Source organism: Oncorhynchus kisutch, linkage group LG9, assembly GCF_002021735.2.
Source record: "Oncorhynchus kisutch isolate 150728-3 linkage group LG9, Okis_V2, whole genome shotgun sequence".
NCBI classification, from domain to species: domain Eukaryota; kingdom Metazoa; phylum Chordata; class Actinopteri; order Salmoniformes; family Salmonidae; genus Oncorhynchus; species Oncorhynchus kisutch.
This window is the reverse complement of record NC_034182.2, coordinates 35143364-35167340: the sequence shown is the minus strand read 5'-3', so window position 1 is coordinate 35167340 and position 23977 is coordinate 35143364. Positions and strand designations below refer to the sequence as shown.

The window sequence follows — 23977 nt, the reverse complement described above, 5'->3', positions numbered from 1 at the left end:
CTACAGAGGGCTGGTGGGACTCTAGTAATAGTAATTATATGTACGCACACCTACACAGACATAAGCACTACAGAGGGCTGGTGGGACTCTAGTAATAGTAATTATATGTACGCACACCTACACAGACATAAGCACTACAGAGGGCTGGTGGGACTCTAGTAATAGTAATTATATGTACGCACACCTACACAGACATAAGCACTACAGAGGGCTGGTGGGACTCTAGTAATAGTAATTATATGTACGCACACCTACACAGACATAAGCATTACAGAGGGCTGGTGGGACTCTAGTAATAGTAATTATATGTACGCACACCTACACAGACATAAGCATTACAGAGGGCTGGTGGGACTCTAGTAATAGTAATTATATGTACGCACACCTACACAGACATAAGCACTACAGAGGGCTGGTGGGACTCTAGTAATAGTAATTATATGTACGCACACCTACACAGACATAAGCATTACAGAGGGCTGGTGGGACTCTAGTAATAGTAATTATATGTACGCACACCTACACAGACATAAGCACTACAGAGGGCTGGTGGGACTCTAGTAATAGTAATTATATGTACGCACACCTACACAGCCATAAGCACTACAGAGGGCTGGTGGGACTCTAGTAATAGTAATTATATGTACGCACACCTACACAGACATAAGCACTACAGAGGGCTGGTGGGACTCTAGTAATAGTAATTATATGTACGCACACCTACACAGACATAAGCACTACAGAGGGCTGGTGGGACTCTAGTAATAGTAATTATATGTACGCACACCTACACAGACATAAGCACTACAGAGGGCTGGTGGGACTCTAGTAATAGTAATTATATGTACGCACACCTACACAGACATAAGCACTACAGAGGGCTGGTGGGACTCTAGTAATAGTAATTATATGTACGCACACCTACACAGACATAAGCACTACAGAGGGCTGGTGGGACTCTAGTAATAGTAATTATATGTACGCACACCTACACAGACATAAGCACTACAGAGGGCTGGTGGGACTCTAGTAATAGTAATTATATGTACGCACACCTACACAGACATAAGCACTACAGAGGGCTGGTGGGACTCTAGTAATAGTAATTATATGTACGCACACCTACACAGACATAAGCACTACAGAGGGCTGGTGGGACTCTAGTAATAGTAATTATATGTACGCACACCTACACAGACATAAGCACTACAGAGGGCTGGTGGGACTCTAGTAATAGTAATTATATGTACGCACACCTACACAGACATAAGCACTACAGAGGGCTGGTGGGACTCTAGTAATAATAATTATATGTACGCACACCTACACAGCCATACACACTACAGAGGGCTGGTGGGACTCTAGTAATAGTAATTATATGTACGCACACCTACACAGACATAAGCACTACAGAGGGCTGGTGGGACTCTAGTAATAGTAATTATATGTACGCACACCTACACAGACATAAGCATTACAGAGGGCTGGTGGGACTCTAGTAATAGTAATTATATGTACGCACACCTACACAGACATAAGCACTACAGAGGGCTGGTGGGACTCTAGTAATAATAATTATATGTACGCACACCTACACAGACATAAGCACTACAGAGGGCTGGTGGGACTCTAGTAATAATAATTATATGTACGCACACCTACACAGACATAAGCACTACAGAGGGCTGGTGGGACTCTAGTAATAGTAATTATATGTACGCACACCTACACAGACATAAGCACTACAGAGGGCTGGTGGGACTCTAGTAATAGTAATTATATGTACGCACACCTACACAGACATAAGCACTACAGAGGGCTGGTGGGACTCTAGTAATAGTAATTATATGTACGCACACCTACACAGACATAAGCACTACAGAGGGCTGGTGGGACTCTAGTAATAGTAATTATATGTACGCACACCTACACAGACATAAGCACTGCAGAGGGCTGGTGGGACTCTAGTAATAGTAATTATATGTACGCACACCTACACAGACATAAGCACTACAGAGGGCTGGTGGGACTCTAGTAATAGTAATTATATGTACGCACACCTACACAGACATAAGCACTACAGAGGGCTGGTGGGACTCTAGTAATAGTAATTATATGTACGCACACCTACACAGACATAAGCACTACAGAGGGCTGGTGGGACTCTAGTAATAATAATTATATGTACGCACACCTACACAGACATAAGCACTACAGAGGGCTGGTGGGACTCTAGTAATAATAATTATATGTACGCACACCTACACAGACATAAGCACTACAGAGGGCTGGTGGGACTCTAGTAATAATAATTATATGTACGCACACCTACACAGACATAAGCATTACAGAGGGCTGGTGGGACTCTAGTAATAATAATTATATGTACGCACACCTACACAGACATAAGCACTACAGAGGGCTGGTGGGACTCTAGTAATAATAATTATATGTACGCACACCTACACAGACATAAGCACTGCAGAGGGCTGGTGGGACTCTAGTCGGGAGAGAGGCTCACGGCCAGACAAAGGCAGAACCGCACAAAACATCAACCTGCTAACCAGGTGTCTGCCCCCTCCCAACCATCACCCCCAGTCCCCTGCAAGCAAAAAATAAATGGTATGGTAGTAAGAATAATGTAAGGATTGTAAAATAAATAACGAAACAAAACAAAAGTGGGGGAGTATAAGTATATCCGTCCGAAGGTGTCAGTGATCAAACCTGGAAGTAAAAAATATGCATCGCTGAGCACAGCCGGGATGAAAGTGAATTTAACGTTAAATGAGAGCTCTGACCGCCCTCCATTGGTCTGCTCAGCGTCTTACATGTTCAGTAGCCCTTGTTGAGCCCGTTTAATACGTTTTCACCCAGTATGGTATAGTATGGATTCGAGTCCATGAGCAGACCCTAACACGCAATAACAAGGCACTCTAACCTGTACGGGGGATTGGTGTATATCCCCGGATAAACTTCTCTGCGTCCAAAACCGAGGAGAGCCAAATCTTCTCACCGGAAGGCGGGGTAATTCTTAGTCTTGCAGGGAAGAGTAAGGCTGGGCGAAGATGGAGTTTGTAGAGTTTGGTCATGACATCTCTGTAGTCGGCGCGATGCTTTGCCACATCGGGCGCATAATCCTCATAGACACGGAATGGATGCCCTTTATGTGACAGGTTGCCCCTCATTCGAGCTTCACGCAGGATAAGATCCTTGGTCTTGAAACTGTGACAACAGATGATTACTGGGCGAGGACGTTGGCCCGGTCCAGGCACTGGGACAAGGGAGCGATGTGCGCGGTCCAGCTGGGGATCCGAATCCAAAACATCCGATCCCATTGCATCCTTCAATAGCTTGGCGAAGAAGTCGGTGGGGCGAGAGCCCGCCTCTACCCCCTCTGCTAGACCCACAATGCGAAGGTTATTACGTCTGGATCGGCCCTCCAGGTCCACCACTTTCACTGAAAGCCTCTGCACAGTATCCTGCAATGACGTGCATAGCTTCTCTAACTCGTCGATCCTACCAGCGTTGAATTCAGAAGCTTTCTCAAGGTCCACAATACTCTGGCCATGCGAAGCGACCGTTCGAATGATGCTCTCGATTTTGGTGTCCAGTTCAGCAATAGTGGCCTTACCTCAGCTATAGCAACACGTAGCTCCCCCAAAGCCCGGGTAAGTTCTGTAAGTGTCACGTTGTTGCATGTGCCTCCCGCCATGTCTGTCTCGTTGTTTAGTGGGGAGTAGGCCTCCGCTGTGGATTTATTGTCCTTTGGTCGCTTATTACTCTGCATTTTCATATAAAAAGTTACAATCTTGTATTAGAAAGAAACGTTTGTTGTAAAAAGTGCCACAACGTAGGTTAAATTAGATTATTTTGCAAAAAAGTTGCAGGAGCCTCTCACGCACAGCCGTTCACTCCAACATGCTAGCTCCGCCCTCTAGATGATACAATCTTAATCGCACTCCACACTGCCCTTTCCCACCTGGACAAAAGGAACACCTATGTGAGAATGATGTTCATTGACAGCTCAGCATTCAACAGCATAGTGCCCACAAAGCTCATCACTAAGCTAAGGTCCATGGGACTAAACACCTACCTCTGCAACTGTATCCTGGACTTCCTGATGGGCCGCTCCCAGGTGGTAAGTGTAGGCAACAACACATTTTCCATGCTAATCCTCAACGCGGGGGCCCCTCAGGGGGGCGTGCTTAGTCCCCTCCTGTACTCCCTGTTCACCCATGACTGTGTGGCCAGGCACAACTCTAACACCATCATTAAGTTTGCTGATGACACAACAGTGGTAGGCCTGATCACCGACAACAATGAGAGCCCATAGGGAGAAGGTCAGAGACTTGGCAGTGTGGTGCCAGGACAACGACCTCTCCCTCAACATGAGCAACACAAATGAGATGATCGTGGCCTACAGGAAGGAGGGCCAAACATGCCCCCATTAACATCGATGGGACTGTAGTAGAGCGGGTCGAGAGCTTCAAGTTCCTTGGTGTCCATATCACCAACAAACTATCATGGTCCAAACACACTAAGACAGTCGTGAAGAGGGCACGACAACACCTTTTCCACCTCAGGATATTTGGCATGGGTCCCCAGATCCTCAAAAGGTTCTACAGCTGCACCATCTAGAGCATCCTGACCGGTTGCATCACCGCCTGGTATGGCAACTGCTCGGCATCTGACAGTAAGGCGCTACCGAGGGTAGTGCGTACGGCCCAGTACATCACTGGGGCCAAGCTTCCTGATATCCAGGACCTATATACTAGGCGGTGTCAGAGGAAGGCTTAAAAAATTGTCAGACTCCAGTCACCCAAGTCATAGACTGTTCTCTCTGCTACCGTTCGGCAAGTGGTACCGGAGCACCAAGTGTAAGGAACGACGCTGGTAGACGAGAAGCAGGTACAGGGAGTGAACATTTAATGAGCAACGGACATGGACCAGGACAGGACAGTCTCTGGACATGAACACATATTGACATTAATGTTGACACCGGGAACAAACGGGGGAGCAGACAGTTATAGACAGGGCAATCAGCAAAGGGAAGGAATCCAGGTGAGTCCAATGAGCGCTGTTGCGCGTAATGATGGTGACAGGTGTGCGTAATGAAGGGTAGCCTGGCGCCCTCCAGCGCCAGAGAGGAGAGCGGGAGCAGGCGTGACACCAAGTCTAGGTTCAAAAGGCTCCTTAACAGCTTCTACCCCCAAGCCCTAAGACTGCTGAACAATTAATAAAATGGCCACCCAGACTATTAACATTTGATTTTACAATGCTGCTACTCGCTGTTTATTATCTATGCATAGTCACTTTACCCCTACCTACATGTACAAATGACCTTGACTAACCTGTGTCCCCGCACATTGACTCTAACGGTACCCCCTGTATATACAGTAGACTCTGTATTGTTATTTTATTGTGTTACTTTTTATTTTATTTTTTACTTTAGTTTATTTAGTAAATATTTTCTTAACACTATTTCTTGAACTGCAATGTTGGTTAAGTAAGGGCTGGTAAGTAAGCATTTCATAGTAAGGTCTACACCTGTTGTATTCGGCGCATGTGACAAATAAAATTGGATTTGATCTAAAGCCTCTGTCTGAGGTGCAAAAACCATAGCCATCCTAGGATCCTGTGTTTATTTCTATAGGGGCCCATAACACGGATACAGCTGCTGAGAGAGGTCAAGGAAACTAATGATGAAGTGATTTATTGATGTCGTGCCACATAAAAGCTATAGGTCATTAGCTGCATCTCTTGTCGTCTCCCCAGCACCCGTTTGTGACCCAGTTGCTGACCCGTAACCTGATTATTGAGCTGCTGGACATGGCCAATAATCCTGACCTCCACTCCACACACAGCATGGACGACAACGATCGGGAGGTGAGGATAGGTGACCAAGGACAGACAGACATGCACACACACATGCAGGCATGCAAGTACACACGCCGAATGCACATCCACACTGTTACGTCCGTTGTTAGAAGGAGACCAAGGTGCAGCGTGGTAGGCATACATTATTCTTTTATTTTAAATGACACCAAAAAACAACAAAATGAAAAACGGGCATAAAGCTATATGCAGTGCAGAAAGCAACTACACACAAAAAAGATCCCACAACTGAAGGTGGGAAAAAGGGCTGCCTAAGTATGATCCCCAATCAGAGACAACGATAGACAGCTGACTGGGAACCATACCCGGCCAACAAAGAAATAGACAAACTAGAATGCCCAACCAAATCACACCCTGACCTAACCAAATAGAGAAATAAAAAGTCTCTCTAAGGTCAGGGCGTGAAACACACACAAACATACAAATCACACACACACACTTGCTTTGTAACACATGGCAATCACCTAGCTCTCTCTGGAACATTGCTTGGTCCTTGTGTGATTTATTCTGTGAATGTATAACACATCCGTGTGTGTGTATGTGTTTGTCTGTAGAATGGAGAAGCTGCTCCTGATAAGATCCAGTCTGCAGGGAAACTCCTGAGGACCCTGTCTGAAGAGCAGTGTGAGTCTTCAAATCAATACACAATTTGTACACTGAAACCCCATCGTCAGCCCACACAACGAACCATCACAACAATGTGTGAAGAGTTTATAGAAGTACTCATGTCAACATATGAAAAACCATCCTAATAAACAATGTCAATGAGAGCCTTCTGCCCTGAACATCTTCATCTGAAATGTGTTCTGGCTATTACTGTTAATACGGTACATCCGCCCAGGTAATTCAAGTGATCACTCATCTGTAGTTAGAGAAGGGCCGTGTATGTGTGTTGATTGTCGATCGTGAGTTTGTGTGTGTGTGTGTGTGTGTGAGCGTGTGTATCTATCTGTATGTCTGTGTGTTTGTGTGTGTGTGTGTGTATCCGTGTGTATTGTGTGTGCTAGGAGAGTTGAGGTCAACATCACCCTTACTGGCATAATGTGTGAAACTGGGGCAGATGGAGCAGGACACAACACAACACACTTAGGTTCCTGACCTCTGTGACAAGAAGCCCATTGAGAATTGGAGGTGGTGGAGATGAAGTCCCCAAGTCTCAGAGTCACCCGACACAGAGAGAGGTCATAGAGGGGTCACTGTCCTGCACACGCACATGGCATGTTCCCTCTGTGGTCCTCTGACGTGGTTCTGGGGGGAGGAGGTGGGGGAAGCGAGGAGTGGGAAACTATTGCTGTGTCTCCTATCAGTGAGGTTACAGCATACACAGGGTGTGGTGATGGTGGACAATGCGCCCACGCTGCAGCTGCCAGGGACAAGACAGCTTATATTTAGACAAGCATGTCAACAGGAAAACAAATACATGGTGCTAGTGGTGAGGGGTGTTGTAACTCTTCTTGTTTGGTCATCACAATGGGTCTTCTGGGCTGAAAGGTAAAGTTGCCTGAAGCCGATGACTTGGTATTATTGTAACACAGTGATATGGGTTCAGTATGAGAGTAGTTTACCAATCGATCTGAATAGGCAACAGGGGATGATAAGAGGACAGTGGGATAGCAGATCCACCTGGATTTTATCCTCTGGCACTGATAGTAAATTCATCACATAAAATGATCATGCCATATTATAAAACATGTTTTTGCTCAGAAGTTATTAAATACATATATTGTATTGAAGTGTACATTTTCCTCATGATCAACTTAGTTGTGTTTCCCTTAGTTGACCAGGTGAAGTTTGGGCCTCCGTTGAGGAAAGTGACAGAGCCTTATCCTGATATGGTGAGTCACATTTCTTTCTTGTGTTTGACATGTTGGAGTTTAAGGTCAAGTCAACATAGAATGGCTATTTGGGGCAGTGGGGGATGTATGAGTTCTATTAATAGGGATATTATGGGTGTGTATGTTGTTGATGATTCTTCGTAATTTTTCAGCAAAGCTCGTCCGGAGACGATTGGGATGTCTCAGAAGAGGACACTGAGTCACCGTAAGATGCTCCTCTTCCACAGTTTACTATTGGTAGCAGTACGTCAAGCAAACATTTTTATGAGCATTATTTCAAATCTACTGTTTGTGTGTATGGCCATGGACCTGACGTCCCCACTAGAGCAAGTTTACAGGAGAACAATAATTTTTAAAACCTGAATCCATAACAGAAGACACTAGCTCCAACCCTCCCATTGTCACAGAATAGGTGGTTCTCTGTCACATCATGTTCTCAGAACTAGTGGCTCCAGAGAGAGATTAACATCTTGTCTTCCTGTTTCAGGAGCCTGTTGGAATGTGTGGAGGAAGCTCTGCAGCTGAGGTAGGCCAGCAGACCACCCATTGTAAAAACACTATTCAGCAATATTCTACCCGGCGACAATGCCTCTTATCAAGGAAGATGTGGAAGTTTGTTTTAATCACATTGAAATTATTACCTTTTGAATACTTGACATTATTTGATAAAGAACTAAATCATATTTGATCACTGATTATTATTGTTGGGGTATGCATATTCACAATTAATTGACCCTGCCCTGCTCCAAATCTTGTCCTAATAAGAGCCAACACAATTGACCCCATGTCAGTTTATAGACTGTGAAAGCAAGCATCCCACAAAGAAAGGAAATCTGATTTACCTTTGATTTAGTAAAGAGTGCATGTGCATTAATGGTGCTACACATAAGATTTTTTACAATTAATTTCTGAAAATGTCCATAATATATCTGCAGTAGTAGTGGAATGATTGTGTTTCAAAGTATTACCTATCCGACAGTGTTTGCTATTTGCAGTGATATTCTCCTGTTGTCAAATTGGGAAAGCTGTTATTACTTTGTGGCTGTGTTATCTAGTGGAAAACGTGTCAAGCTGCCAATGTATCGCTCTGCCATTTCCTGATTGCTAAAATTCTACACTGTATGTGAGAAAACAAACACGGAATATTGTAGGGAATCATTGTACCATCTTTTATAAATCAATGTGAATAACCACAGGTGTTTTCTTTCCCCGCTGTTTGAAGCTAGTGGACCCAAAGTAAAAGGCTCAAGCGCAAGTCTCAAATGAAATGAGGGGGAGGGGGAAAATGCATTGGAATTCAGTCATGTGCTGTTGCAATTTATACCTAGCTTCCACATAGGGGAGACATTCTGAGAAGTTATATATGTAACACTAACATTACCATTGACTATTTATTTTTCCAGGAGCTTAACCATTAAGAGAGTGCCATCTGCTGGTGTAAGTAGCAATAACAGAACGCCAAGAAAACAGATCTTCTGAAACAATCAAGTGTAACACAAGATATAAAGATAATCCTTTATACCTTTCAGCTATTTCCTGTTGTATTATGTAATCGTGGTTTGTCTAATGTTTCTGGTTGTGTAGGGGGGTAATGGTGGGAGGAAGAGTGGGTTATTCAGCCCTTCCACAGCCTCCCTGCCTGCCATCAGCTCATTCTGTCCCACCCTGGAGGACAAGGACCTCACCCTTGGCCCCAGCTCCAGCCTGGGGCCCGACTCCACCCACACACCCAAAAACTTCACGTCAGGTACGGAACATCCACACACAGAGTCAATGTTTACAGGCCATATTTCAATCTGTCATGACAACTGATTTGGTTCTGGGTGCTGAGATTAATATACAGTGCGTCAGAAAGTATTCACACCCCTTGTCTTTTTCCACATTTTGTTGTGTTACAGCCTGAATTTAAAATTTATTCAATTGAGATTGTGTGTCACTGATCTACACACAACACCCCATAATGTCAAAGTGGAATAATGATTTTAGAAATGTTTACAAATTAATCAAACATTTGAAGCTGAAATGTATTGAGTCAATAAATATTCAACCCTTTTGTTATGGCAAGCCTAAATAAGTTCAGGTGTAAAGATGTGCTTAACAAGTCACATACGTTTCATGGACTCAATCTGTATACAATAATAGTGGTTAACATGATTTTTTAAATGACTACCTCATCTCTGTACCCCACACATACAATTATCTGTAAGGTCCCTTCGTCGAGCAGTGAAGCACATATTCAACCACAAAGACTAGGGAGGTTTTCCAATGGTTCGAAAGAAGGGCACCTTTTGGTAGATGGGTAAAAAGAAAGCAGACATTGAATATCCCTTTGAGCATGGTGAAGTTATTAATTACACTTTGGATAGTGTATCAAAACACCCAGTCACTACAAAGATACAGGTGCCTTTCCTAACTTGGAGAGTAAGGAAACTGCTCTGGGATTTCACCATGAGGTCAATGGTGATTTTAAAAGAGAGTTTAATGGCTGTGATAGGAGATAACTGAGGATGGATCAACAACATTGTAGTTACTCCACAATACTAACATAAATGACAGAGTGAAAAGAAGGAAGCCTGTACAGAATAAAACATGCATCCTGTTTGCAATAAGGCACTAAAATAATACTGCAAAAAATGTGGCAAAGAAATTAACTTTAGCGTTATGTTTGGGGCAAATCCAACACAACACATCACTGAGTACCACTCTTCATAATTTTAAGCATGGTGGTGGCTGCATCATGTTAGGGTATGCTGGTCATCGGGAAGGATGACATTTTTTGTGATAAAAAGAAACAGAATAGAGCTATGCACAGGTAAAACCCTGGAGGATAACTTGGTTCAGTCTGCTTTCCAACAGACACTGGGAGACAAATTCACCTTTCAGCAGGACAAATACCTGAAACACAAGGCCAAATATACGCTGGAGTTGCTTACCAAGATGACATTGTTCCTGATTGGCCTAGTTACAGTTTTTACTTAAAATTATGGTTAAATCCATTTTAATCCCGCTTTGTAACACAACAAAATGTGGAAAAAGTTAATAGTTGTGAATACCTACTGAAGTCTGTTGATGTCAGTATTTGTATTGACAACAGAATTACTGTGCCGTATTTGCCTAGTGAGTAGTATATTCCAATGCTGCAGGTAGCCACCATGTTAAAGCGTAGGGCCAGTAACTGAAAGGCTGCTGATTCGAATACTGGAGCTGTGCCCTTGAGCAAGGCACTTAACTCTAATTGCTCCAGGGGAGCTGTGCAATGGGAAAAGGGGATACCTAGTCAGTTGGACAACTGAATGCCTTCAACTTAAATGTGTCTTCCGCATTTAACCCTCTGAATCAGAGAGGTGCGGGGGGTGGCCATAATCGACATCCACGTCTTCAGTGCCCGGGGAACAATGGGTTAACTGTCTTGTTCAGGGGCAGAACGACTCATTTTTACCATGTCAGCTCAGGGAATCGATCCAGCAACCTTTCGGTTACTGGCCCAATGCTCTAACCACTAGTGACCCTGGCCATGACCCCACTCCCTGCGGGTGCCTCAGTGGGGGTTGAGATATTTTAAAAACACATTTCCATGACACACTGTGTATAACAGGACAAATATGAGCACCCACCAAATTATTATTATTATAATGCAGTCATAATATTGAGAGCTTGGGACTAAATGGTTCTATCTGCATTTTTGTTCTCTACCTAAATAGTACTCTAAATACCCCAATTCATGTTATTAAGTTCGAAAGAATACTAGATAAAAATTGCTGACACCATTCCAACCCTCCTGGAACTTTTACGCCAATTATCTAAGAATCATTGCAGATAGAACCTTATAGTCCCAAGCTCTCGATATGTTAAATTATATACACTATCATTCAAAAGTTTGGGGTCACTTACAAATGTCCTTGTTTTTGAAAGAAAAGCACATTTTTGTCCATTAAAATGACATCAAATTGATCAGAAATACAGAGTAGACATTGTTAATGTTGTAAATGATGATTGTAGCTGGAAACGGACAGTCTATTGGCCAGTCTGAGATATGGCTCTTTTTTTGCAACTCTGCCTAGAAGGCCAGCATCTCGGAGTCACCTCTCAATAATAGACTGACGAGTTTCAGAAGAAAGTTCTTTATTTCTGACCATTTTGAGCCTGTAATCGAACCCACAAATGCTGATGCTCCAGATACTCAACTAGTGTAAAGAAGGCCAGTTTTATTGCTTCTTTAATCAGAAGAACAGTTTTCAGCGGTGCTAACATAATTGCAAAAGGGTTTTCTAATGATCAATTAGCCTTTTAAAATGATAAACTTGGATTAGCTAACACAACGTGCCATTGGAACACAGGAGTGATGGTTGCTGATAATGGGCCTCTGTACGCCTATGTAGATATTCCATTAAAAATCTGCCATTTCCAGCTACAACAGACATTTATAACATTAAAAATGTCTGCACTGTATTCCTGATCAATTTTATGTTATTTTAATGGACAAAAAACGTGCTTTTCTTTCAAAAAGAAGGACATTTCTACGTGACCCCAAACTTTTGAACGGTAGTGTATCTTCGGTGTGTCTATGCTAAGATCGACAGCCCGTTTCAACATGTTTTCCCCCTCCTTCATCCTCTTGTGTGGTTCTCCAGTCTTGGCCAGGTGTTCTGCAACTCAGGACATCAGCAGACAGTGGTGTAGTGACCCCAGTGTTTCTGAGGGGGGCGCCGTACAGGCAGAGAAGAAGAAGACAGAAGGGGTGACCTCATCATGCAGAGAAACCTCTCTCTCTCCAGAGTGGAGCACACTGAGGAGGAAGACGAACTCTGTGAGTTTAAAACACAGGGCAAGGTTGCCTCACTACATACAGTATCTGTACATAGCTTCATATCCATATTGTAGTTGCTGAATGGCGGTGACAGTTGGCTTCAACACATTGTATGGATTTGAGGCTACCAGTAGACGGTAGCCTTAACCAGTACATAGCCAGTACTTAGGGGTTCAATTCAATGTGAAGTCAGACACTTCCAAGGAATATCATTTTTTTATTGGAATTTGAATTCACTTCCTAAACTGACTGAAATTAAATGGAATTGACATCAACCCTGGTACTGACAAAAAAAAGTGTGTGGTTTGTTAACCTAATAACATGTTTCAATACCTTCTTCCATAAACCATCCTTTTGTAACATTTCATGTAGGAAGACAGAATTCAGAGACGCCCAGATCCTAGTGCGCTGCTTTGTGACATGAATTTAAACAACATCCTCATTTGAACGACACCGTTATCCTAATTTGTTGTTGTTGTTGTTGTTGTTGTTGTTGTTGTTGTGTTTAACCCTGTTTCATTTCTAGAGAGCTGATTGCCATGGACTCCCTCCTACCCCTCAAGTGCATGTAAGTGCAGAGGTCTAGTCAAACAGCATGTGCCCTAAGACAGTACAGAGAGGCTGTTGCATCAATAACTAACAATATTTCCACGTGCTTTATGAACAGGCTATGTAGGTAATGGCTATTGGTCTCAAAAACGCTTGACGGAATGCTCACTGCAACAACGGTTTGCTAAGATGAACATTAAACCCATTACAATAGTCCAACCATGCTTATTGTACAGCAATGTAGAAATAGCCACCGTGATAGTACAACGTGTATCGTTTTGTTTCGTAGATGGGTGCCTGTTTCTCTAAAGTCTTCAATGGTTGCCCTCTGACGATCCACTGTGCTGTGACCTGGATTCTCCCTAAAACGAGAGGTAGGGGTCCAGAACGGGTTAAAGAGGTTAAGACAAGGTCATTACAGATGGCCGTGACATTATCTTGTCTCTTCCTCAGATCAGTATCTTATTCTGGGGGCAGAAGAGGGTGTCTACACCCTCAACCTCAACGAGCTCCATGAGGACACCCTGGAGAAGGTAACAGTTTAGATATTGATGAATGTGGGGAAGTATGAATTAATGTGGGTAGTCTGCGTTAAAATTCCAGAGCATACCACTAATACTATTCTACTGAGCCATTTACTTTATGTTCATATTCTTATCTTATTGTTGTTGTATTGTCGAGAAGGAACCTGCGAGTAGGCATTTCGTTAGACAGTGTATACCATGTGTATCCTGTACATACGACTAATAAAACTTAAAATGAATACCTCTCTCTTCCCCCCACAGTTGCTCCCACAAAGATGTTCCTGGCTGTTTGTCATGAACAATGTCCTGATGTCTGTATCAGGTAGAGCTCTACCTCAATTACACACCTATCATGTTGTTCATAGGATCCTACTCCATCAACTCCAGTAATAAACCAGACCTGGTTGCAAATAGTATTTCAATGTTTGCTTGAGTTCCAGGTGGGCGGGGTTTGCACTTTTGAGACTTTTCTATTGGTTGCATTGCACCAGGCAAGCTCAATCAAGCACTGCTAAATTTGAACACGGGTTCTTACCATTCCTCCCCTCTCCAACCCCATCCCCAGGGAAGTCTTCCCAGCTGTACTCCCACAGTCTGACGGCTCTGTTCGAACAGAGGGGCCACAAGCAGCAGAAACAGAGTCACCTGTCCCTCAGTACCAACCGCCTCACTGAGAGGATCAACCCCAGGCAGAGGGGGTGTGTGTGTGTGTGTGTGTGTGTGTGTGTGTGTGTGTGTGTGTGTGTGTGTGTGTGTGTGTGTGTGTGTGTGTGTGTGTGTGTGTGTGTGTGTGTGTGTGTGTGTGTGTGTGTGTGTGTGCGTGCGTGCGCATCAATGTGTTCGGTTCAATTTGTCTTCAATATACAGTATGTGCCTGTCCTAATTTAAAGTAAAAAATATATGAAATGTAAATCAGCAGGAAATATGCTGTAACTGTGAAGATACCAGACACTAAAGGCTGTCGAAGATGCAGCGTGGGTAAGTGAAATTTGGCACTGCATTATGTTCAATCACAACACAGAAAGCTGCTTCAATTGAAATGGCTTTTTCTCCTCTCTCCTAGCAAGAAACCCACACACAGACAGCACGTTCCTGTGTGGGGCTGTTCCATCAGGTCTAATTCTACTCTTGTGGTATGAGCCTCTGCAGAGGTTCTTGCAGCTCAAGGTGTGTATCGACATAACACTTATTCCATACAACATACACTTGACTGGCCTGCACAGAGCCCTGACCCTCAACCCCTATTGAACACCTCTGGGATGAATTGAAACTCCGACTGCGAGCCAGGCCTAATCGCCCAACATCAGTGCCTGACATCACTAATGGTCTTGTGGCTGAATAGAAGCAAGTTCCTGAAGCAATGTTCCAGCATCTAGTGGAAATCCTTCCTAGAAGAGTGGAGGCTGTTATAGCAGCAAAGGGGAGGACCGACTCTATATTAATGCCCATGATTTTGGAATGAGATGTTCGACGAGCAGGTGTCCACATACTTTTGTGGTGCATGTAATGAACCGTGTCTGTAAGACTTGTAAAATTGGTCTTTCTACACTTTTTCCCTCTCAGCATATAGACATACGTCTACCGGATTCGCTCCCTATCTTTGAGCTACTGGTGTTAGTGAAGGATGAGTTCCCACAGCTATGTGTAGGGGTTGGGGACTGTGCTGCAGAGGGAGGGAAACCACCATCCAACCAGCAGCTGAAGTTCGACATCATAGAGTTGAACGGCACACCAAATTCTTCACCAGGTAGCACAGAGATGTCAGATATTAGGATTTGAACCGTATGACATTGTGTAGAGAAATTGTATAACCTTAATTCTCTCTTTCTCTTTCTTTCTTTCTCTCTGTCTTTGTATATGTGCATGTGTGTGTGTGCGTGTGTGTACAGAGAGTACGCCGGACCGGACCCGGACCGGAGCCGGACCAGGAGCCATGCAGGCAACACAGCTGGACAGAGACACGGTTCTCATTGTCCTGGAGAGTGAGTCTATTGGAATATATTACATCCTACCTAGAATATCATTAGCACCACCTGCCTTTTAATGTCCACTACTAACGGTATCTTTAATGTCACTTTACAGAGACTGTGAAGATTGTCAACCTACAAGGTCTTCCCTCCAAGGAGCTGGCTTCTGAACTTGTCTTTGACTTCCCCATTGAAACACTAAGTACTAACTTCATTCAATCTCAATAATACCTCATAGAATGTTCTCAATTCATCACCACATCATAGGTACAGGCAGGGGTGAGGTACTGTAGTTACAGCCACACACTACGTGCGTGGAAGATTTTGTTTGTGACTTTACTGTCGTGTGGCTAGTTTGTTTACAGGACAGTGTTCTGGCTTTCTGGAAGCATGGTCTTAAAGGGAGAAGTCTTCACACAAATGAGGTGATTATGTTTCATTGTAATGCACTCATAAAAATAAAATAAAAGGCTTGATCTGCATTGGAAGTATATTATCTCGCCGAAACAGTGAAATACATTTACGTTCATCTTTGTAGGTCACGCAGGAAATCACAGATGAAAGCAGAGTATTCCAGGTCTTGGGGACGAACAGGTATGCTCCAAACGCTGGTCTGTTACCTTGAATACCACATTATGTGTGTTCGCATTCGGGGTCAAAGGTTATCTGAGAAAATCAATCACATTCGATCTTTTGTCGTTTCCGTAGGGATATCGTCCTTCAGAGTACCCCCACAGAGGACCCGTCAGCCATGACCAACCTCTATATCCTGACAGGCCATGAAAGCAGCTACTGAGAGAAGAGAGAAAAGGACTGAAAGAAAATAATAGAAATTGGGATTAAAGTAAGAAGAGAAGAAGAGTGTGTCTTGAGATGGGAAGTTCTGGCACCTAATAAACTCACGAGCGAACAAGCCCCCTCACTGTAGACTTGTCTTAAACGGAACTAACCCCCTCTACCTGCATATGGGGAACAGACAGACCATGGGAGACTCTCACACACTAAACCGCAGGGAGATAACTGAGCTGGTGTGTGTTCGAGGAAGGACTTGTAAAAAAAGACTTGTCAGAGAGAGCCCCCTGTCGTGACCTCTAACCCCTTGAATGACACAAACTACTTTTAACCTTGCATAACTCCATTGTCTATTTTTACTGGTTTGACTGATAACTGAAGTCTGATCTGTCTCCTTAAACAACATTGTGAACACCACCCTGCTCTGTCCACTAACTGTAGTATTACTATGTAACGTCATGGCATAGGTGGCGCCACTCCAAGATGTCAACATAAATAGTTTAGAAAATATGTGCCATAGAATCAGAGGGCCACTACATTCTAAAAGTGCTTTGAAATACTTTACTGAGATCAATTTAAAGGCCTGTTTCCCAGACCCAGATGAAGACTATTCCTGCACTAAAAAGGGCTTGCAACATGTGTTTGTTTGCCACAAAGTGCTCAAAGACTGGTAGTGATACTATGTTGTGTTTAATGATTTTGGTTTGGTTTGGTTTGGTTGTGCAGTATGAGGCCCAATGTAACACTCATCATCCATGAAATACACTTGAAGGAGCATGCATGTTGCTTTTTGAACCAGGCAGGATTAAAACCCCACCCAGTTTGCCAAAGTACAGCCCACACACCACTTGAGGGATATCAACTTACTACCCTTAGACAAGGCTGAGTATAGCCCACAAGATTTCCTCTACCGCACAAGAACCAAGGGGCGCAAAACGGACAGGAAGATCACGTCAGTGACTCAACCCACTCAAGTGATGCACCCCTCCTAGGGACGGCATGGAAGAGTACTAGTAAGCCAATGACTCAGCCCCTTGCAATAGGGTCAGAGACATGGATTAGCTTTTCTGCATAATTTTTTTTTTTTTCAATGTTACAAAGATGGGGAAAAGCTGCCCTTGAAATATTCTTGATATGTTCGTCAAAAGAGAGATCAGAGTCCAGAGTAACGCCAAGTTCCTTCACAGTTTTATTTGAGACGACTGTACAACCATCAAGATTAATTGTCAGATCCAACAGAAGATCTCTTTGTTTCCTGGGACCTTGAACTAGCATCTCTGTTTTGTCCGAGTTTAAAAGTAAACCATTCGTCGCTATCCACTTCCTTATGCATGAAACACAGGCTTCCAGGGTAGGACATTTTGTGCCTTCACCATGTTTCATCGAAATGTACAACTGTGTGTCGTCCACATTACATTTTTAATCATGTGTATCTGCCGTCTCATTGGCTAGAATGGTCTCACCTGATCTTACCTCCGGACTACCTTCCATTTTTGAAGACATTTATTTTCATTGTTAGACTTGAGTATCTGGTCAATATAATATATCATCTGTGGCTGAGGCCAATATAGAGTGATAGGAATAACGTACTTCAGTAGCCTTTTTTTGAGCGAAGATAGATGATGAGGAGGAGACCTGGGTACTGTTAAATCGATGAAGGTAGCTCGAAGTGGACTTGTGATCATTTTCTGTGTTTCTTCTGTCCAGGGGTAGAGGGTGACTTCTATGTCATCTTTACTAAACAACATAACACATAACACAGTCCCTCTGGGTGCTCTTAAGGGGCCTCTGGGGACTGTTTAAGGGCCTTTGGGAGCTCTTAAGGGGCCACTGTTTAAGGGCCTCTGGGTGCTCTTGAGGGGCCACTGGCCACTGTTTAAGGGCCTCTGGGTGCTCTTGAGGGGCCACTGGATGCTGATGGTATGTCAGGTGCTTCAGAAACTGTGCTCTGTTGATTATTGTTGCCGTAGCAATAGCAACAATGAAAGTGTGTCGCATTTCAACAACTGAAGCCACACGTTATGATCGTGAACTCTGAAAGAGAGGAATAACAGTAAAGTAACAAGTTATACAACTTAATTAAACACACCGATGTCACTGAAAAAACAGGCAAATCAAAAAACGTGAACGTCAAATATATTCAATAAACAAAGAAAGAAATAGTACCTCTGTGCCTCACTGAAGCTTGACCTTTGATGTGGTTGTTGACCTTTGATGTGGTTGTTGACCATATATTGTTCAGCCTTATATGTGTAGAAGGGGCAGTGATGAACTTGACTGCTGATGCATTTTTTAATTTTGGGACTTTCGCCCTCCAATAACATACTAACGTGTCTCTATACATCAAAGAAAATAAGCATAGACATAAAAGGCATGATAATTAGAAAGGCGTAAAATAAGCAATAGGCATTTAATTTCATTATTGTATATACTACGTGTAGGCTGTGTAGACTCGCTATGTGTAACTTAGGGAATGGCTGTCGGCATCAACGATACACATGTAGAGCCAGCCAAACACAACAAGACATACATTGACGAAGCACAGAAAATCAACGATCAAATTGATTACATAATTGTACATGTCAACCTAGGCTTACTGTTCAAGTAGGCAAATTTGTCCAAATAAGATTCCCTCATTGTAAGCAATTAGCTAGCTCACGTGCAAATGGGTGCTAATTAACACTATGCTAACATCGATGAGGTAGTTGGTTATATAAAGATATACCACTGCACTGGTATAACATGAGTATTACAAAGTACATTATGCATAATGACAGTCTCACTTACTTCCATGGTTTATGTTTTTATCCATGTAGGTTAGGTTCGATTAAGATTCGCTTTTGTTGACATTGCACCTCAACTTGTCGTGACCTTGAAGGAGACGGGAAGGTTTCGGGTTAAACGCGTTTGCCCACATTGAGCCCCGAACTGCACACTCCTTCAGGGGCTTCTCCAGAAAATAGATGTAGCATCTGCGGAGAAGCACTTGGGTGTACTAGATTTTACTGCAGAATACTTAGATGTTTAGATGTTAGATGTATATAGATGTTTCGAACCATAGTGTCCCATCCTCCCAGGCTGCCGGCCTGGTGAAGGATCAGATAGGGACAAAGTGGTGGAATAGTGGTGATGTTTTAATGGGTGTAGGGTTAGAGGAAGCCCAGTGGCCGGCAATGGGAGAAGATGGAGCTAAATGGTTTTTGTCCGACATTCTGCTAATTTTCTCATTGATTAAACATTTGATCTCAATACAGTTTTCTGTTTCCCAAAACTAGTTGGTAGACTTTCCCATTTGCCAAAGTTTTAAAAAACGGCGTTGTTTAGGAGTGCAATGGTGAGTTATTGCACACGCTCACTTCACATAGTAGGCGTTCCCTAACGGAAATATGCAAATAAATTCTAGAACTCGCCAATAGGCTCTTGCTAGCTCGTGCTTGGCTCTGCCCACCTCCTTGCTTATTTTGCCCGCTAGGAAAAATTTGCTCCCATTTCAAATGACAGGCTGTGGCAGCAGAAGGTGCGTGCTTAGCACCTGAAAAAGATATCGGATTGGAATGTGTCGTGTGTGGATCTGTGAAGCAGGACGCCTATCAAAGGGGTTGGAGTGGCGCTAGCAGAGAATGCACATGATGTAACTAAAGAAAAAGAGTCAGTGGTTGGTGCACGCCGACTGATCCGTATGGTGGATGGAGTGAGGAAGCCCAGTGGTTGGTGCACGCCGACTGATCCGTATGGTGGATGGAGTGAGGAAGCCCAGTGGTTGGTGCACGCCGACTGATCCGTATGGTGGATGGAGTGAGGAAGCCCAGTGGTTGGTGCACGCCGACTGATCCGTATGGTGGATGGAGTGAGGAAGCCCAGTGGTTGGTGCACGCCGACTGATCCGTATGGTGGATGGAGTGAGGAAGCCCAGTGGTTGGTGCACGCCGACTGATCCGTATGGTGGATGGAGTGAGGAAGCCCAGTGGTTGGTGCACGCCGACTGATCCGTATGGTGGATGGAGTGAGGAAGCCCAGTGGTTGGTGCACGCCGACTGATCCGTATGGTGGATGGAGTGAGGAAGCCCAGTGGTTGGTGCACGCCAACTGATCCGTATGGTGAATGGTGTGAGGCAGCCCAGTGGCTAGTTCACGCCAACTGATCCGTATGGTGGATGGTGTGAGGAAGCCCAGTGGTTAGTTCACGCCGACTGATCCGTATGGTGGATGGTGTGAGGAAGCCCAGTGGTTAGTTCACGACCGACTGATCCGTATGGTGGATGGTGTGAGGAAGCCCAGTGGTTAGTTCACGCCGACTGATCCGTATGGTGAATGGTGTGAGGAAGCCAAGTGGTTAGTTCACGCCAACTGATCCGTATGGTGAATGGTGTGAGGAAGCCCAGTGGTTAGTTCACGCCAACTGATCCGTATGGTGAATGGTGTGAGGAAGCCCAGTGGTTGGTACACGCCGACTGATCCGTATGGTGGATGGTGTGAGGCAGCCCAGTGGTTAGTTCACGCCGACTGATCCGTATGGTGAATGGTGTGAGGAAGCCCAGTGGTTAGTTCACGACCGACTGATCCGTATGGTGGATGGTGTGAGGAAGCCCAGTGGTTAGTTCACGCCGACTGATCCGTATGGTGAATGGTGTGAGGAAGCCCAGTGGTTAGTTCACGCCAACTGATCCGTATGGTGAATGGTGTGAGGAAGCCCAGTGGTTAGTTCACGCCAACTGATCCGTATGGTGGATGGTGTGAGGCAGCCCAGTGGTTAGTTCACACCAACTGATCCGTATGGTGAATGGTGTGAGGGAGCCCAGTGGTTGGTACACGCCGACTGATCCATATGGTGGATGGTGTGAGGAAGCACAGTGGTTAGTTCACACCAACTGATCCGTATGGTGAATGGTGTGAGGAAGCCCAGTGGTTGGTACACGCCGACTGATCCGTATGGTGGATGGTGTGAGGAAGCCCAGTGGTTAGTTCACGCTAACTGATCCGTATGGTGGATGGTGTGAGGCAGCCCAGTGGTTAGTTCACGCCGACTGATCCGTATGGTGAATGGTGTGAGGAAGCCTATTATTTTGTTATTTGAAGAGTCTCGCCCTTTGTAGGTATATTTGGGTTATGTGTGATATCCTGTAAGAGCCTTCATGCCCAAACCTCTTGCAGTGTGATAAATGTACTATCGGACATTTGTCAAGTGTATGTAGACGGGAGGAGTATCATATGACAGTAGAGGCAAAATGCTGCAATTGTGGTGGTAAACATGTAACGGAATTCATGAAGTGCCCTGTTAGGGTGAAGGAGACCGAGGTGACAAGAATAAGGGCTGTTCAGCATCTCCTATCCGGAGGGGGTAAGAAGAGTGGAAGAAGGGAGTAAAGTTGAAGAAACCATGGTAGCTGGATTAGAGACATCAGTAAATGTTACTCGCCAATAGGACCCTGGCACGTTGCATGTTAAAAAGGTGGACTTAGTATCGTTTATTGCATTGGTTATAAACTGCACAGCGCAAACAAAGAAGAAATCTGAGAAAATAGGCATCGTTGTGAGTGCGGCTGAACATTTTTTGGAGCATTACAAGGAATCCTGTCGATTAATGTTCGTTCAACGCAGACACATGAGCCTGTGTAGGGATGTGATTTAGATTATCGCTAAAGGAGTGGGGTGGGGATTTGGGGGATTTATTTTATTTTTGTATTGTATATTATGTTTTTAACTCTCCCCTTTCCCGCAATGAATATACAGTATATACACACAAATGTATGTGGACACCCCTTCAAATTTGTGTATTCGACTATTTCAGCCACACCGGTTGCTGACAGGTGCGTAAAATCGAACACACAGCCATGCAATCTCCATAGACAAACATTGGCTGTAGAATGGCCTTACTAAAGAGCTTAGTGACTTTCAATGTGGCACCGTCATAGGATGCCACCTTTACAACAAGTTAGTTCGCAAATGTTCTGCCCTGCTAGAGTTGCCCCGGACAACTGTAAGTGATGTTATTGTGAAGTTGAAATGTCTAGGAGCAACAACGGCTCCGCCACGAAGTGGTAGGCCACACAAGCTCACAGAATGGGACCACTGAGTGCTGAAGTGCGTAGTGCGTTGTAATCGTCTGTCCTCGGTTGCAACACTCACTACCAAGTCCCAAACTGCCTCTGGAAGCAACGTCAGCACAATAACTATTAGTTGGAAGCTTCATGAAATGGGTTTCCATGGTCAATCAGCCTCACACAAGCCTAAGATCACCATGCACAATGTCAAGCTTCGGCTGGAGTTGTGTAAAGCTTGCCGCCATTGGACATTGGAGCAGTTGAAACGCGTTCTCTAGAGTGATGAATCATGCTTCACCATCTGGCAGTCCGATGGACGGATGTGGGTTTGGCAGATGCCAAAAGAACGCTACCTGCCCGAATGCATAGTGCCAACTGTAAAGTTACGCACTCCTGCCTTCTCTAGTCAAGCGCATCAGCGATATTGGACTCACCTGGACTCACTCATCACCTGTTTATTACTTCCCCTATATTTGTCAGTTCCTCTGCTCTGTTCCCTGCTGATGCATTCATTGTTTTTGTCTTTGTTACCCGTGTGCTGATGCTGTTCCTGTCTCTTTCCATGTCCGTTCCAAACAGGTATATTTTTATTTCATCGGACCAGAGGACATTTCTCCAAAAAGTACAATCTTTGTCCCCATGTGCAATTGAAAACCGTTGTCTGGCTTTTTTAAACGCGGTTTTGGAGCAGTGGCTTCTTCCTTGCTGAGCGGCCTTTCAGGGTATGTCGATATAGGACTTGCTTCGCCTCTCCAGCGTCAACTATGTGACAATAATAGTTGAGAATGATTGATTTCTGCTTTTATTTCTTTCATTACATTCCCAGTGTGTCAGAAGTTTACATACACTCAATTAGTATTTGGTAGCATTGCCTTTAAATTGTTTAACCTGGGTCAAACGTTTTGGGTAGCCTTCCACAAGCTTCCCACAATGTTTTTCTATTTTGTGAAGTGCACCAGTCCTTCCTGCAGCAAAGCACCCACACAACATGATGCTGCCACCCCCGTGCTTCACGGATGGGATGGTGTTCCTCGGCTTACTAGCCTCCCCTTTTTCCTCCAAACATAACGATGGTCATTATGGTCAAACAGGTATATTTTTATTTCATCGGACCAGAGGACATTTCTCCAAAAAGTACAATCTTTGTCCCCATGTGCAATTGAAAACCGTTGTCTGGCTTTTTTAAACGCGGTTTTGGAGCAGTGGCTTCTTCCTTGCTGAGCGGCCTTTCAGGGTATGTCGATATAGGACTTGTTTTACTGTGGATATAGATACTTTTGTACCTGTTTCCTTCAGCATCTTTACAAGGTCCTTTGCTGTTGTTCTGGATTGATTTGCATTCACCATACGCCATTCATCTCTAGGAGACAGAACTCGTCTCATTCCTGAGCGGTATGACGGCTGTGTGGTCCCATGGTGTTTATACTTGCCTATTATTGTTTGTACAAATGACTTCGGTCGTTTGGAAAATGCTCCCAAGGATGAACCAGACTTGTGGAGGTTTACAATTTTTGTCTGAGGTCTTGGCTGATTTCTTTTTGATTTTCCCATGATGTCAAGCAAAGAG

The 23977-nt window shown here is 44.2% G+C and overlaps 1 protein-coding gene and 1 long non-coding RNA gene across 3 annotated transcripts in view; one reads left to right on the top strand and one right to left on the bottom strand.

Moving 5' to 3' along the window:
* Positions 1-16786, top strand: part of LOC109897107 (mitogen-activated protein kinase kinase kinase kinase 2-like) — a 45553-nt gene extending 28767 nt beyond the window's left edge. Inside the window, exons 12-32 of one of the 2 annotated variants that reach the window (XM_031832485.1) lie at positions 5776-5886; positions 6450-6519; positions 7672-7730; positions 7883-7935; positions 8218-8256; positions 9134-9167; positions 9315-9477; positions 12362-12537; positions 13064-13105; positions 13376-13460; positions 13540-13619; positions 13872-13932; positions 14176-14308; positions 14530-14588; positions 14674-14777; positions 15174-15357; positions 15500-15592; positions 15693-15779; positions 15932-16002; positions 16116-16171; positions 16286-16786. In XM_031832485.1, the coding sequence (XP_031688345.1) occupies positions 5776-5886; positions 6450-6519; positions 7672-7730; positions 7883-7935; positions 8218-8256; positions 9134-9167; positions 9315-9477; positions 12362-12537; positions 13064-13105; positions 13376-13460; positions 13540-13619; positions 13872-13932; positions 14176-14308; positions 14530-14588; positions 14674-14777; positions 15174-15357; positions 15500-15592; positions 15693-15779; positions 15932-16002; positions 16116-16171; positions 16286-16373 (1848 nt within the window). In that variant the 3' untranslated portion in view covers positions 16374-16786. Of the gene's footprint in view, positions 1-5775; positions 5887-6449; positions 6520-7671; positions 7731-7882; positions 7936-8217; positions 8257-9133; positions 9168-9314; positions 9478-12361; positions 12538-13063; positions 13106-13375; positions 13461-13539; positions 13620-13871; positions 13933-14175; positions 14309-14526; positions 14589-14673; positions 14778-15173; positions 15358-15499; positions 15593-15692; positions 15780-15931; positions 16003-16115; positions 16172-16285 lie in introns of both variants that reach the window. The other variant, XM_020491650.2, reaches the window with a different exon arrangement.
* Positions 16787-17537: 751 nt separating this feature from the next.
* LOC109896467 (uncharacterized) lies at positions 17538-19687 on the bottom strand. Its single transcript, XR_002256106.2, has 3 exons — positions 19157-19687; positions 18536-18705; positions 17538-18403 (listed from the first exon to the last, which is right to left on the bottom strand). It is a non-coding gene; the product is annotated as an uncharacterized LOC109896467 (long non-coding RNA).
* Positions 19688-23977: the final 4290 nt, after the last annotated feature.